Source organism: Bombus huntii, chromosome 13 (genome assembly GCF_024542735.1).
Source record: "Bombus huntii isolate Logan2020A chromosome 13, iyBomHunt1.1, whole genome shotgun sequence".
NCBI lineage: Eukaryota > Metazoa > Arthropoda > Insecta > Hymenoptera > Apidae > Bombus > Bombus huntii.
In genome coordinates this window covers 2383874-2396893 of record NC_066250.1, presented here as the reverse complement: position 1 = coordinate 2396893, position 13020 = coordinate 2383874, and the positions used below count along the sequence as shown (strand labels likewise).

The following is a 13020-nucleotide window of genomic DNA, read 5'->3' as shown; positions in this document are numbered from 1 at the left end:
ACGAATCTCTCGCGACGTTACTTTTGACCCTCGTTCAATGGGGGCCGGGTCATTGCTGTCACGAGCGTTTTATACAGAATGAGGTATCTGCTATCATCATCTTGATTCTATTGAAAGATTTCGAAGGAGAGACATTTTGATGTCGTTGGTCCCTTTCCATAGAAGTAGAAGAAAAATTAGAGACGCTAGAGCATTCTTTGTTCTCCTCGAAGAGACCAAACGTGAACGACTGATCCAACATTCGCCATTCGAAGGTCAAGCTTTTTAATTTCTCCTTCTTCGTCGATTCGTTCGTCTTCCAAACAGAATGTACGACTACCACCCGCTGTCGTTAAAACTACACACATTGTAGGTAGCTGCATGTTCACCGTAGACCGCGTACGTGGGTCTTATCCACCGTGTATGGAACTGTTGGTACGATAGTTGCTGGCTAGGCAACGAGTCAGCGTATATAAAATAAACGGACCAACTCTTCTTGGCTTGAACAAGTTTGCTATTCGGAAGCCTGATTCAGCCGGACGCGACGAATATTCTCGTGTCCTTGAATATCCACTTCATTTTCTTAGCTTTTCGATCCAGCATTCTGGATATCGACGATTACTATTTGTTGGCGTGACGCGGAGACTGCACAGACAGTTCCTTGTCGTCGGATTAGGACCGCGTGGAAAATTTCCACGTGTCTGACTGCATTACAAGTCGTAAGCGCACAAACGCGATTTCTTTGCAAGGTGCCAAGTTGGAAGCGAAAGGAGAGCCGCCGGTGGTAATGTTAAAAACACTCGCGTTTCATTAGGTCGATCGGCGATGGATAATCGGTGACGATCAAGTTTCACGGTGGTGATTGGGTTGGCATACTCCGATGCCAAATGCAGCTGCATATGCATGACGCAATCTCGACTATCCACACTCGCAAGCCAATGCGCGATAGAGAATCGCGAGAAGAGGACATCCCTACAGGGGTTAACAGCGTCGAACGAGGAAAGTAATGGGGTGAGAAGAACGGAAGAGAGAGAGAGAGAGAGAGAGAGAACGAGAGTGTGTGTGCGTGAATGCACGGAGGAGCGAAGGAAGGCGAAAGAGAAAGCGACAAAGGGGTGCGAGAGGAAAGCAAACAACGTGAACGGCGCGAATAGCGTAAACGGGCCGCGGCATCGAACGCAGCGAGCAAAAGCAAGAGCAAGAGCAGGCGCAAAATCAAGAGCAACGACAGCAAAGGCAAACGAAGCGAGGGAGTGGAGGTTCGATTCCCACCGCGGTGTGTCATTACTCGTCATTATCCACCTATCGAATCGCTCAGCAGTAACTATCTGACCGTTACTGTTACACAGCGTGCAGCGACCCAGCTCCCATGCCACGGGCCCGGCTTACTAGCAATCGAAACGTCTCTCTGGTCTAGTCGTATCGTACGATCGAGAATAATCGCGGGAATTTATCGTCGACCAACTATAGCGCGCACCGAAGAAACGATAATTCGACGTTTCGAACGATACAACGATCCAACTGTTTTCGCGATCCTTTGACTGAAATCCTCGACCGAGAATATCCTAGTCGAGGGAAACGAGGGATAGACGTTTAGTAAACGGTAATAGAAGTTTTCTTAGGAATCGAGGAAAATTCGGAATTCGTTCACGAACGAGGTTCGCATGGTTGAAGAGCAGTTGAACGTAAGATCGAGCAAAGCGACTAAACCGTAGAGGTTTCCGGCCGGTGGTGCACACCCGGATGTTATTGGCAGGAGAGTGGAGCCATTAGTCGCGATGATGGATGCCTGACAGCAACTCCTACCTCGGTCAGCCTCCTACCCCGCCGACGGCAGTTATAGTAAGTAATGGGTTTGCTCTCTACCCTGAGAAAGCCTTCGCGCGCCACCATTCTGCGCCAATCTCTTCTCCGTTGCTCTGCGTCCCTCTCCATTGCCGCGTCTGTGCGTGTCCCGCAATAACAACAAATCTTGCCTATATTAATTTCCTGACAGACATTACTCTTTCCCCCTTGGCTCGCGGGGCAAAACCTTGCGAAAAGTTTCTCGATGAGAACCGTTCTGCGACCATTGCTAGAATAACAAACTACCGGGGCTGATCCAAGTCGAACCGTATCTTTCTAAGTATATATACATTTTCATCCTGTCTTTTCAAAAATCTATAGTCCGTATTACGCGGTGCTCGTACAACGTCTGCCTCGAGTAAGCAAGTAAGTAAGCAATCGTACTCGTCGCTTTTGTTTCGGGCGAAACGCTACAAGTACGATCGCCGCATATATAGGCCATACTGTAACTGGACGTATCCTAACCGATCGCCTAGGGCACCGGGGAAAGGGGAAACGCGCACGCGACCTTCCATTCTCTGGCTCGTTGCTGCTACGAACTAGTACGTACGCACGAGTCGCGAAACGCCTCTCATCTCCCTTTCCTTCCAAAGTACTTTGCACTTTGTCCCTCCTCGCGCCAATCAGTCCATCCACCCTCTCTTGCTTAACCGTACGCACGCACGCACGCACGCACAAACCACGCGCGCTCTCCTCGTTATCTCTCTTCTATGCGCGCTCTTCCACGCTCCGACCTCTACCTGTTCCCAGATTCCCAACCTCATTCCCATTCTCGACCACGTCCCGATCTCCATCCCTGTTCCCCTTTCCGTGCCCCCGATCCCTCCGCCCTTCCCCATTCGCAACCCCACCTCCCTTAAATCATTGATTGTTGCATTATCTGTTATTGGCAATGCAATTAACCCCTTACGGTAAAACAACGCTAACCCCCCCCATTTTCCTCGTCCCTTCCCCGTCCACCATTCTCTCTCTCGCCATCACTTGGTCTCTTTCTCTCTACGTTTGCCAACATCCCTCCTCATCTACCTCCGCCTCTCTCTTGTCCCCCGCACTGTCCAGTTTCGCCTCGTACAACCACTGCAACTGCAACTACGAATGCGATCGTGATTGTAACCACGATTGGTTTCACTGCACATACAACGGATACTCCTTTGCTCTGATGCCCGTGTGCAGAAGTTAGTTCAAACGTAATCCTTTTTAGTTTAGTAGATCTTGCGTGAATCTTGAACGAACGAGAGGAAATAAATTGCCAGCTTGTCGATATTATATTACGAGCACTACACCGACGGTCGTTATATTTCTTGGAAAAGTCGAGCAAATCTTACTTGGATTAGTATTTCACGGTAGAAGACTGGCGGTGGCGGCAGTTGCAAAAAAGTATCGCGAATACAAAAGCGATAGCGAGCAATTTGAAATTTAATACGCTTGCACCTGGTTAATTGGTATGTAAATGCTACCGGTAAATAAAATGGGCCGTGCAAATACTTTTCGCGTGTGAAGGTCTCGCTGTACGAGAACCATAGCGATGCACGTCGGTTCGTAGTTATTTTTCGTAGTAGAGCGGCGTGCTGCGTTCGGTATCGTAAAAGCATCGTTACATCTTCCGAGTCACGAAAATGTATCGCGGCATAGCATGAACTGGTGGCTCAATTACGAAACTAAAGGGGTGATACTCTTAAGAGTGGAGATATAATACGTGACTAAACGCAACGTGGAAAAATCCGAAGAATTCTTGAAATCTGGTGTACGACGAAAAGGTGTAAAGCAGCGGAATTAGAATGGAATGGAAATCGTAAAGATCGACCGTTTCGATTGGCACAACGCGTTCACCAACCCTCCCTTCTCCTGTCTCTGTCGCAGCAACGCGTTTCCGCCCTTTACCTTCGAGTTATAATTGCGAAATTTCACGCGTGCTGTACCAGTAACCACCTCGTTTCCCATTTCCCTACGCCACGCATATTCTATCTCATGTGTTACATCGCGTTCACGATCAGGTGCAATTACGAGCAAGTTAATAATCGTTGCAATTAACGTGGTCGCATTGCAGGAATACACCCGGTATACCGTAATCCATCGAAATCGATCGAAAAGTTTGCAGCTTCCATTCGACTCGACGCGATGCGACACGATGCGACGCGCTGTTCGATCTTCGCAAAGCGCTACACTCTCTGCGAACGGAGCTTCGGGGAACGATCGCGGTCAGAACGTAGAACGTAAGGGAAACCTGTGCAAAACCGTATTTAGCAGGATAAAATCGTGGATCATGCTTATCTCCGCAGCTAATACGTAAAACTTCCGCTTCCATTTGGTGGTTCATTTCGTCGTATCGATAGACTAAGTTCGATAAATATAAATAAAAAGGGAAATTAATTTCGTTGCACCGAATATACGATCTAACGCTTCAAGCAAGACTTTTGCACGTTTTCGTATATTTCCCGATCATTGTTCGATATTCACGCGACTCGACGTGGCTTCGCTGACTGTAAATGCCTGGAGAAATTATTTAGAAAACCATCGGACGTTATCTTTCGCTGCGTGGTTCCAAGTAATTGATACAGTTTGATTTCTTCTTGATAACAACGCGTATACCACCGAGGCGGTGTTCCGCTTTGAAAATAGACGCGAGAAAGACGAGAGAAGCTTGTTGGGAGAATTAGCGGCGTAGGGAGAAAGGCAAAGGATCCGCGAACAACCGGCTTAAGCCGCGTTGAATCATAACAAGGACTTATACCGAAAGCCTGCGACCAAAAGCCAGGGAGTTTTCTCCGTCTCTTCTTCGTCAACTCGTCCTCCTTGCCATTTTCTACGCGTCTCACCGTCCGTCTCTGTTCGCGCTCCTTGCTTTTCCATTTTATGCCGATGCTAAAGCAACCCTCGAGCCACGTCCGACTACCTCGGGCATTTGAGAATCGTGCTGGATCGTTTCGGACGGTCCCGGATCGTTCTACGGCGTCTCCTTCGTTAACTTTTTACCTTTTAGCCTTTTCCCTTCGCTCCCTGCCGGCCACTCGACGAAAACATTCTCTCGTGCCAACGCGAATTTCTTCTCTTCGCCGTTGAACAATTTTTCGCGAATTAGTCGGAAACAGATGGAAATTAAGGTTCACGCGGATAAGCAAAATTTGTCAGCTGTCCGTAAAACGTAGACACAAGTTGAAAGCTTCGTTACTGGAAAATCGTGGATATACCTCGATGTAAGAATATGGAAATAAGATATACGTTGGATATATCGTTAGAAGAAATATAGAAAGTGGGTAACCAGGTAGCCGGTTGTCCACCTTAAGGTCGAAAGAGAAACAACAAGACGAGGAAGAAAGACAGGAGCAACAAAGATATCTACGATCGAAATTGGATACAATTGGCCGAGTATACGTTAGGATATATATTCGATGCAAGTATCGGGGCATACCGCCGTATCGGCGAACCTCTACGTTCGTTTTAATGCGCGCCTAGATAATTGGCTGGAAGCTGTTAGCTAGTTCCATTAGGAAACATCTTATTGGCCTTAAGGCGCTTATTACTACTCTTAATTGCGCGAACGCGCGCTTTTACTCTTATTAACTGTCGTCGACGACTATACCCTAATAGGATGGCGTTATTACCCGGATAATGCGTTTTCACGCACGTCTTTTTCATAGTTTCTTATCTTCTTGCCGGGGCATTTCGCTTCGGCTGGAAAAGGAAACGTGGAGAAAGGTGGAAGGATAAAAAGATGGGCGAGTTGGTGAAAAAACTAAGGTAACACACTGTCGTTACACTACGCGAAACATGCAACGACTAAAAGAAAAAGAGTCAGGACGAATCGACTAGAACGGACGTAGGAAAGATCCAGACTGGTTTCAGCTTCGACGTGCATTGTATGTACCGAGGGGTATCCATTAGGGACAGAAGTATTCGCGCGCGAGATATATCGACGTCGCCCTGGAGGATTTATCGTGACAGCGGCGCTTGAAGGGATTGTAAATCCCCGTTTGAGGATCGCTGATACCAAGTTTTATGTGGGACATTAGTTGGGTGGGGCGTGGTTGAATGGTGCGGAGTCGAGAATAGCGCTGGAAAGACGAGAGGAGACACGAGGAGAAAGAATAGGAGAGAAAGAAACAGAGACGAAGAGGGGTGGTGGGAACGCAGGCAAGTAAGAAACGCCGCGAGTAAGTGTGTGCGAGGAGGAAAGAGAAAGAGAAAGAGAAGGAGAAAGAGAAAGAGAAAGGGGGAACTGCTTGGGCGCAATAAATTAGCCCGAAATGAAAGACAAATCGCCTCGGAGCTGTCCGCCCGTTCGCCCAACGTGATAGAAGTGCGCGGACCTAGCTGATGCCGACTGCTACTGCCTCCTCTTTTCCACCTTCCATCTTTCTACCACCCCCTTCTCTGTACTTCTTTCCTTCCTCGCCACCCCTTTTACCATCTCTGTCTCTCTCGCTCTCGCCATCTTCTTTCTCCTCTTTGCCTCGGTATTCTCGGTAGACCAATCCTCAGGGTGACTGAGAAAGAGACTGAGAATGTCGGTTCTTCCGACTTTTTCTCTAGTTCGTTCGGTTTCGCGTGTCACCGACCACCTTGACGGACGGCTGTCGATACGCAAGGGACCACCGCTATCCTTCTCACCCATCCACCTACTAACTTTGTCCACACGTCCTCAGAATTTTCCCCCTCCTCGCCTAACGTTCCACGATAGACGCTCGTCTCTGACCGATCCGATTACCTTCGATCGGTCTAAATCACGACGGAACTTAATAACCGGCGTGTCGAGCGTTACAATTGACGAAGCTACGATTCCTACGAAAATTACGAAAATTCACGGGATACTACGCGATTCCTCTAATTTTAGTTCGCCGAATGCTTCGAATTTCATTTCGCACCGCACATACTTTTCGTTCGTTTATGGTTTATCGAGTCGCGTGTTATACCGATCCATGTGAAACACGACAGACACGTCACAGATACGAATTTTCGACGTAAACGAGATACTGTAATTTTCCAAAAAGCTCTCCCTCCCCTTTTGTTACATCGGGCAAGGGTTGTCCAGAAAATAATTCATAGAGCAATCGCGGCAACAGCAGCAACACCGGCACCAGTACCACCAGCAACGCTAGCAGGACGAGCACACTGTTGCCGAGTGTCTGCGGCGAAATGAACGTTTTAATTCCCCTCCATAAAAGCCAACGACAAATCAAACGACTTTGACATGATTAACTGGCGGGCATAAATATCGGTATCAATGCACGTGCACGTGCAATGACGCGTCGCGCCATGCCCCTCTTTCTTCCTCTTTTACCCACTATCTACCTATCCATCTATTCATCCATCTTTTCATCTATTCATTCGTCTGTTTGCGCACCCATTTATTTATTTGTTAAACTATTTATTTATACAGCTATCTAATAAGCTTGTTATGATATATCATCTTTCGTCATTACCTTTTCACCGATTTCCTTATTAGTACGATACGTAAATAAGTAACGGTAGTACGTATTTTCTAAAACACGTATCATCTTAAATCCGATCTTCTTGTTTATTCCTATCTAATTATTTACAAATTTCCATTTTCTTTAAGTACCGATCCAACGATCGATCGATCGATCCATTTTAAAACACCGAATTACCGATAAAGAACCGATAAACTTTTTATTTCGATCCGTAAATCATACAGTTCGCCCGTGTTTACCCGCGATCAGAATTTCTTTCAAAAATTTCTGCCTAACGAAACGCTTCGTCCGTATAAAATACGAATATCGTCCGAAACAACTGCCGCTATACTTCCTTTGCGAATCTCATACAGCCAAATGTGCATCTCATGTATATTACAACGAACCAAACTTCTTAGTAATCGAGGCACAAATACATTTTCTGTACGTGAAAATTTCATAAAAAGAAGTCGTCTAAAAGTGACGATAGCGAAGAATAGAAGCTAGAGTTTCATATCGCGATAGCTCACATTACAGATCCGATTAATATTCACTACTTTGCTCCAGAGATATCAGCGTGCATCGTAAATGCCTTCCAATTCGATTGTCCCTTCGCAAACATCGCGTAAAGGTGGAGAATTTCAGGAATCCTTGGAAAGTTGAAAAACTTCCCGCTTGGTATATGTAAGAAACTGGGTTACGGCAACAGGTGGGTACTAAAGTAAATATACGCACATTACGTCTACTCCTTAGGACCGGGAAAGGATCATTACGTATTTGAATTTTCCTACGATTAACTGTCACGTTCTCGTAGCTTTCGCCGTTGCATGCATCGCTCATGCTTAAACCATCAAACGGATACAATTTTCGCCCGGTCTATACGTTACGAATTCGATGCATTCGGATCTCCGAAAAGATTCACACACATCACGCGTCGATGCGTGACTCGTACTTTTTCAACACGAAAACGAGTCGAGAACCAATCGTATCGACAACTTTCGGGACAATCTACGTTTAAAAAATCTTCGGGTAAATTGTGCTCGCGTATGATATGAACGCGTCGAATGATGTAGTTCTCATATTTATCGAAAATTCGTGGATGTATAAATTTAGTCGAAAAAATAAATCTTTAGAATTACGTTTTAAAACGATGTCGTTAACAAACCACTAGGGAGCATGTACAAGTTCGAAGGTAAACAACAAGACGTCTCCGCACCTGCGTACGCCATTAAACTGTACCATTAACTATTAACGTAGACATTTATCGCGCGTAATATATTCGACGGATTGTAGTAGCTCAGAAATGATTCCATCTTCCTTCTTTCTTACTCATTTCCGACCGTATTTTTTAAATATATCCGTACAATTCCTTTTCTATGAGTCTAACTTGAAGTAACAGACAAGTGACTCATTAAAGTTATATTTAAAAATCTATCGAAATATAGGTATAACTATTTCTATATAACAAATGGAAATTGTGTTACGACATGGATAATTATAGTGTATGTGATTTCAATTATTGAACCAGATGCTGATCAGGTAGAACAAAATTATAAAATATCTAATGTCAATAAGGGACAATTCCATAGTCGATAATGTGCTCTACGGCTCTCGTTGTTACCGACTCTTAGTATATCGACTTCGTTTTAAAATCACCGATGAATTAGTTTACCCAACGCGACCATTTGAAATTTTATCTATTATTGGCAACAAATATTATCATAGACAAAAACTTACTGTTATTTCCTATGTTACCAACATAAAATGACAATAACACAGGTGAACACATCAAATACTGACCTTACCGATAGTATTGCGCGCAATCAGAAAAATTAAATAACGCATTGAAGAGAAGACTTTGTTAGAAGATAACGAAAAGTAACGAAGTAAAAAAAAGAGGAAACATATCCTTTTTCATATTTTTCTTCTCTTTACTATCAAGTGCTTATTTATGAAAATATTGCTTTTTCAAGATTACAAACTAATTATTATTCATTTACCACAGAGATAAAATGTCATGTCGTATAATATAAATAGAATATGTAGTTTATATGTAGTGACATACACGATACACGATAAGGCGAACAATGCATACTGATAATAAAAGGCAAAAAGGGAAATCCTAAGCCATTGACTATTGTAAACAAATCTCAACATTTCTAAAAGAAATGTTTAATGGCTTCATAAAGTTATTATTGCTAGTAGAGTCAGAATTTCCTGGGTAAAAAAAAAATAATAAACGTAGAAATATATAGATAAATAACTACATAGAAAATAAAGCATAAATATACAAAGTATAAAACATAAAAGTAAAGGTAAAAGTAAATTCTAACTCGGTGTAGGGGTGTAGTATGCAATAATCATGTACGATTTTTTTTTTCTTCGGCCGGAATAAAAATTGGTTCGTTCTATCCGCGTACAACGCGGACATATGAATGATTCGTAAATATTGTCTGCCTAACTGAATATACGCCATTTATTTTGTGCTAATAAAACATGGCGCGTTTTTCTTGTCCGTTAAACATAACTGCGCAGTACGACAAAAACGCGATGCGCAGAACGTGTTCAAACCTGTCTATGATAGCTATCCTTCTCGAATATAACAAAAACTACTAAAACTACTCAAAAATTAAAGAAAATCAAACTTACCAAATCTGCATGAAAAGTTTTCGGATTCATCGTCGAACATCGCAGTGTTCTTTTGTATTTCGTGATATCCCTCTAATGCTTCAAAGTTTCCCTCGCAATGAAGCAATGATCTGCGCAAAAAAAGATCAAAGCATTAAAATAAATGTATACAAAGAATAGATTATTTGATAATGAAACAATTATCGATTAAATTGCGTCTCGAAAAATCATTACACGATTTACTGGTAAATAGAGTAACCAAAAAGACAATAAAAAAAAAGAAAATAATCAAATAATAGATTATAACGTAATATTGAATAGAAACGTACATTAATTAAACGAAGTTACCAGTAGCGCGGTTTCAAGCAGTAAATGAATGATTATGAAAACACTACGCAGCGGAGAAATTGATACCTGTCGCGGAATAACACAGATACACATTTAATCATTCTGATTTTCGACAATAAACTGACACTTGCGCCGTAACTTGCGCAGCGAATTTCAAATGGTGGGGAGAGCGTGTCGTACCGTGCGTGTACGTACTATAGAGGTCACTAAATGCAGAGAATTGGAATCATTGAGTTGTCGAATTTCATGGCGGTAGCGTGTAATACATTGTGAAAGTGATGTATTGTAACCTATCAGTGACGTTTTTTCAATGACATTGCCTTTGCATTAATCTTACTACCGTTTATATTGTATTATTAACATTATATAGTTGATACATACGTATTTATTTACGTATTTAATATACGTATTTATTTAACAATTCATAAACATTAAAATAACGAAATTAAGTACGTATGTAGTTCTCTGAAATATTTTTTGTTAATATTTCTTCAATCGTCCATTTCAGTGTTAACATTACCGGTAGCTTGTGTTGTAGTTTCCGTAATAGAATTTAAGCTTGATTATTGTTTCATTTTAATATATTTAATTTTATTTTATACATTTTTTATTACTTTCAATTTTCGTTTTTGCACATTATTGGTTGATTGCAAAGATGGCATACGAGTAGTAAGAGTTATGTGTAAATAAGAAGTGTTTAATAAATGATTTTTTCATAGTTACTGGTTTTACAACTTTCGACGATTGAATTGAACATATTTCTTATGTTGCTCGCAGCAAATTACAATAAGAAACACTTTAATTTTTTGAAAATCGATATTTCAGATAATTCCTACACTCACCGCTCTAAATCGTAGATAGCATAATCTCGTGATACAAAATCCTATAAGATGCCATATCTATTCCATACTTATCTTATATATTGTTCGTCATCTAATTTTATGATTCTTACAGGTGTCTCTATAATTGTATTCGCAAGGACAAGTTTTCCCAAACTAAAATATAACCTCACGTTTGAATAAAACATTGGAAAACCATTAAATATTGTTTCCGTTGTACAAGGCTATTTCTAACAATAAATAAAAATGCTAAATTCTTCTATGAATGACCGTGAAAGTCAATGCCAAAGTTTGGACGACTTCACTAAGAAAATACACCAAGAAATTGTTGAAACTATCTCTACTTTGAATTGGACCATAGAAAGTATAGGAACCGACGTAAGTATATTAGAGATAATATCTCATCAACAACTAAACGAACAAAACTACTTTCTTATGTATTCTTTTAGAATGATAATATGCTGGTTTGTCCGTACGATTCATCTCATCAAGTTAGTAAAAAGATGTTATATCAACACCTGGAATGCTGTCAGTTAAAACACGAAGGTTACAATGAATTTGATATTCTACTGCCTGAATCATGTTTACCATTAAACTCATATTCCTCGATAAAATTAGGTATGTATTAAGCTTCATTAAAAATTCAATTTCAATTTTGATAATGGGATTTATTGTAAACCTTGATTTAATTGTAGATTCACAAATGCAAAACAGCATTTTACAAAAAGCAAAGGAGGAAGATTCAACTTTGAAAATTGGTTAGTATAATGCACATAAAATTTCAATGTTGAAATTTCTACAAGTTTTAAATCAGTCCATTTTTTGCAGCAAGTTATGAATGTTCTACTTGGCACAAGCTCTATATATCCTTTTTCATGTTCTTTGCCATATATTTAAATAATATTAAATATCTACCTCATATTTCCTTATCTAATTTATTTTTTAAGTATGTAGCTTTTTTCAAAACATGAATTCTTAACACTGATAATAGGTTTGGGTGAGCGATTAATTCCAAGAACGTCCAATAGAATCTTCACAGATTTTACTTGTGATGAAAGAAAAATTTTGTATGATTATGTTATATCAAATACAGTGAAGCCTGACATTGGACATGATATTACAGATATTCAGAAATTGTAAGTTTATACAAACAAAGTTTACTTTTTAGGCCTTACATATGCAATATTTTGTAATATCCTTTAACATTGTTTCAGGAAAAGCCAAGATAAAGAAGATAAGAAATTATCCTTTTTGGAGTTGCTTATACAAGAACGTAATTTAAAAAGACGACGGGCTAAGCACAGAGGTGTGCATACAAATAAGAAGTCTCACATAGAAGTTCTCAGGGAAGTTATACAACAGCAAATGGAGTTATATATAGATTATATAACAGAAGCACGTGCAACTAATCACGATACGAATACTACTACTGAAATTCAAAGTTCCAGTAATAGTCTTAGCGATACGATTAATGAATTTCCATTGAAATGCAACGATGTCTTTATAGAAAATACGCAGAATCATCGCGGACATTCCAGTTCTCAATATAATAAGAAATATGAGTACTTTGAGAAACCATATACTACTAGTGCAAAAGATTCAAAACAAAGAGAAAGTTCACGAATTACAACTGAATCAAGGAACGTGCAAAAGCTTCATAAACGTAAGAGATCTCGTTCGAGGGAACGTGATCATGATAGAAAAAGCAAACGTGGTTCTACACGAACACATCATAAGAAATCTCATAAGAGTGACAGGTCACTTGATAGCGACAGCTCTAAACGAAGTAACGATCGCCGGGAAAAATTAATATTATAACTGTTAAATTTGTATTGTTATTGATATTAAAGAATTTTCTGTATAAATAATAACACAAACTCTAACTCTAAGGGTTGTATCTATTCCTTTTCCATGAAATTAGAAAAAATATATATATAATAAAACCTATCGTTTTAATTATTACTTCATTAACA

The 13020-nt window shown here is 40.8% G+C and overlaps 2 protein-coding genes across 17 annotated transcripts in view; one reads left to right on the top strand and one right to left on the bottom strand.

The window, feature by feature from the left end:
- Positions 1-10353, bottom strand: part of LOC126872499 (uncharacterized) — a 102623-nt gene extending 92270 nt beyond the window's left edge. For all 14 annotated transcript variants that reach the window (XR_007691993.1, XM_050632547.1, XM_050632539.1 and 11 more), the window contains exons 1-2: positions 10190-10353; positions 9882-9991 (exon numbers count right to left, since the gene is read on the bottom strand). The gene's annotated coding sequence lies outside the window, so the exon portion shown is untranslated. The remainder of the gene's footprint in view (positions 1-9881; positions 9992-10189) is intronic.
- On the top strand, positions 1302-12936 carry LOC126872498 (U11/U12 small nuclear ribonucleoprotein 48 kDa protein-like). Of its 3 annotated transcripts, none has more exons than XM_050632537.1 (6): positions 1302-1821; positions 11163-11425; positions 11497-11665; positions 11743-11805; positions 12039-12183; positions 12262-12936. In XM_050632537.1, exons 2-6 carry the CDS (start codon positions 11294-11296, stop codon positions 12863-12865), a joined length of 1113 nt encoding a protein of 370 aa, XP_050488494.1. In that variant the 5' UTR covers positions 1302-1821; positions 11163-11293; the 3' UTR covers positions 12866-12936. The 3 variants fall into 3 exon arrangements, with proteins under 3 accessions (XP_050488494.1, XP_050488495.1, XP_050488493.1); XM_050632538.1 differs by lacking the exon at positions 1302-1821 and adding an exon at positions 7800-7941; XM_050632536.1 differs by lacking the exon at positions 1302-1821 and adding an exon at positions 10452-10657.
- The last annotated feature ends 84 nt before the right edge of the window (positions 12937-13020 follow it).

What these genes read in the sequence shown, in the direction of transcription:
- LOC126872498 (XM_050632537.1), top strand. Translation starts at nt 11,294, where the DNA reads ATGCTAAATTCTTCTATGAATGACCGTGAAAGTCAATGCCAAAGTTTG. An exon ending in TAGAAAGTATAGGAACCGAC is followed by an intron (nt 11,426 to 11,496) that starts GTAAGTATATTA and finishes GTATTCTTTTAG; the next exon opens with AATGATAATATGCTGGTTTG. An exon ending in ATTACAGATATTCAGAAATT is followed by an intron (nt 12,184 to 12,261) that starts GTAAGTTTATAC and finishes ACATTGTTTCAG; the next exon opens with GAAAAGCCAAGATAAAGAAG.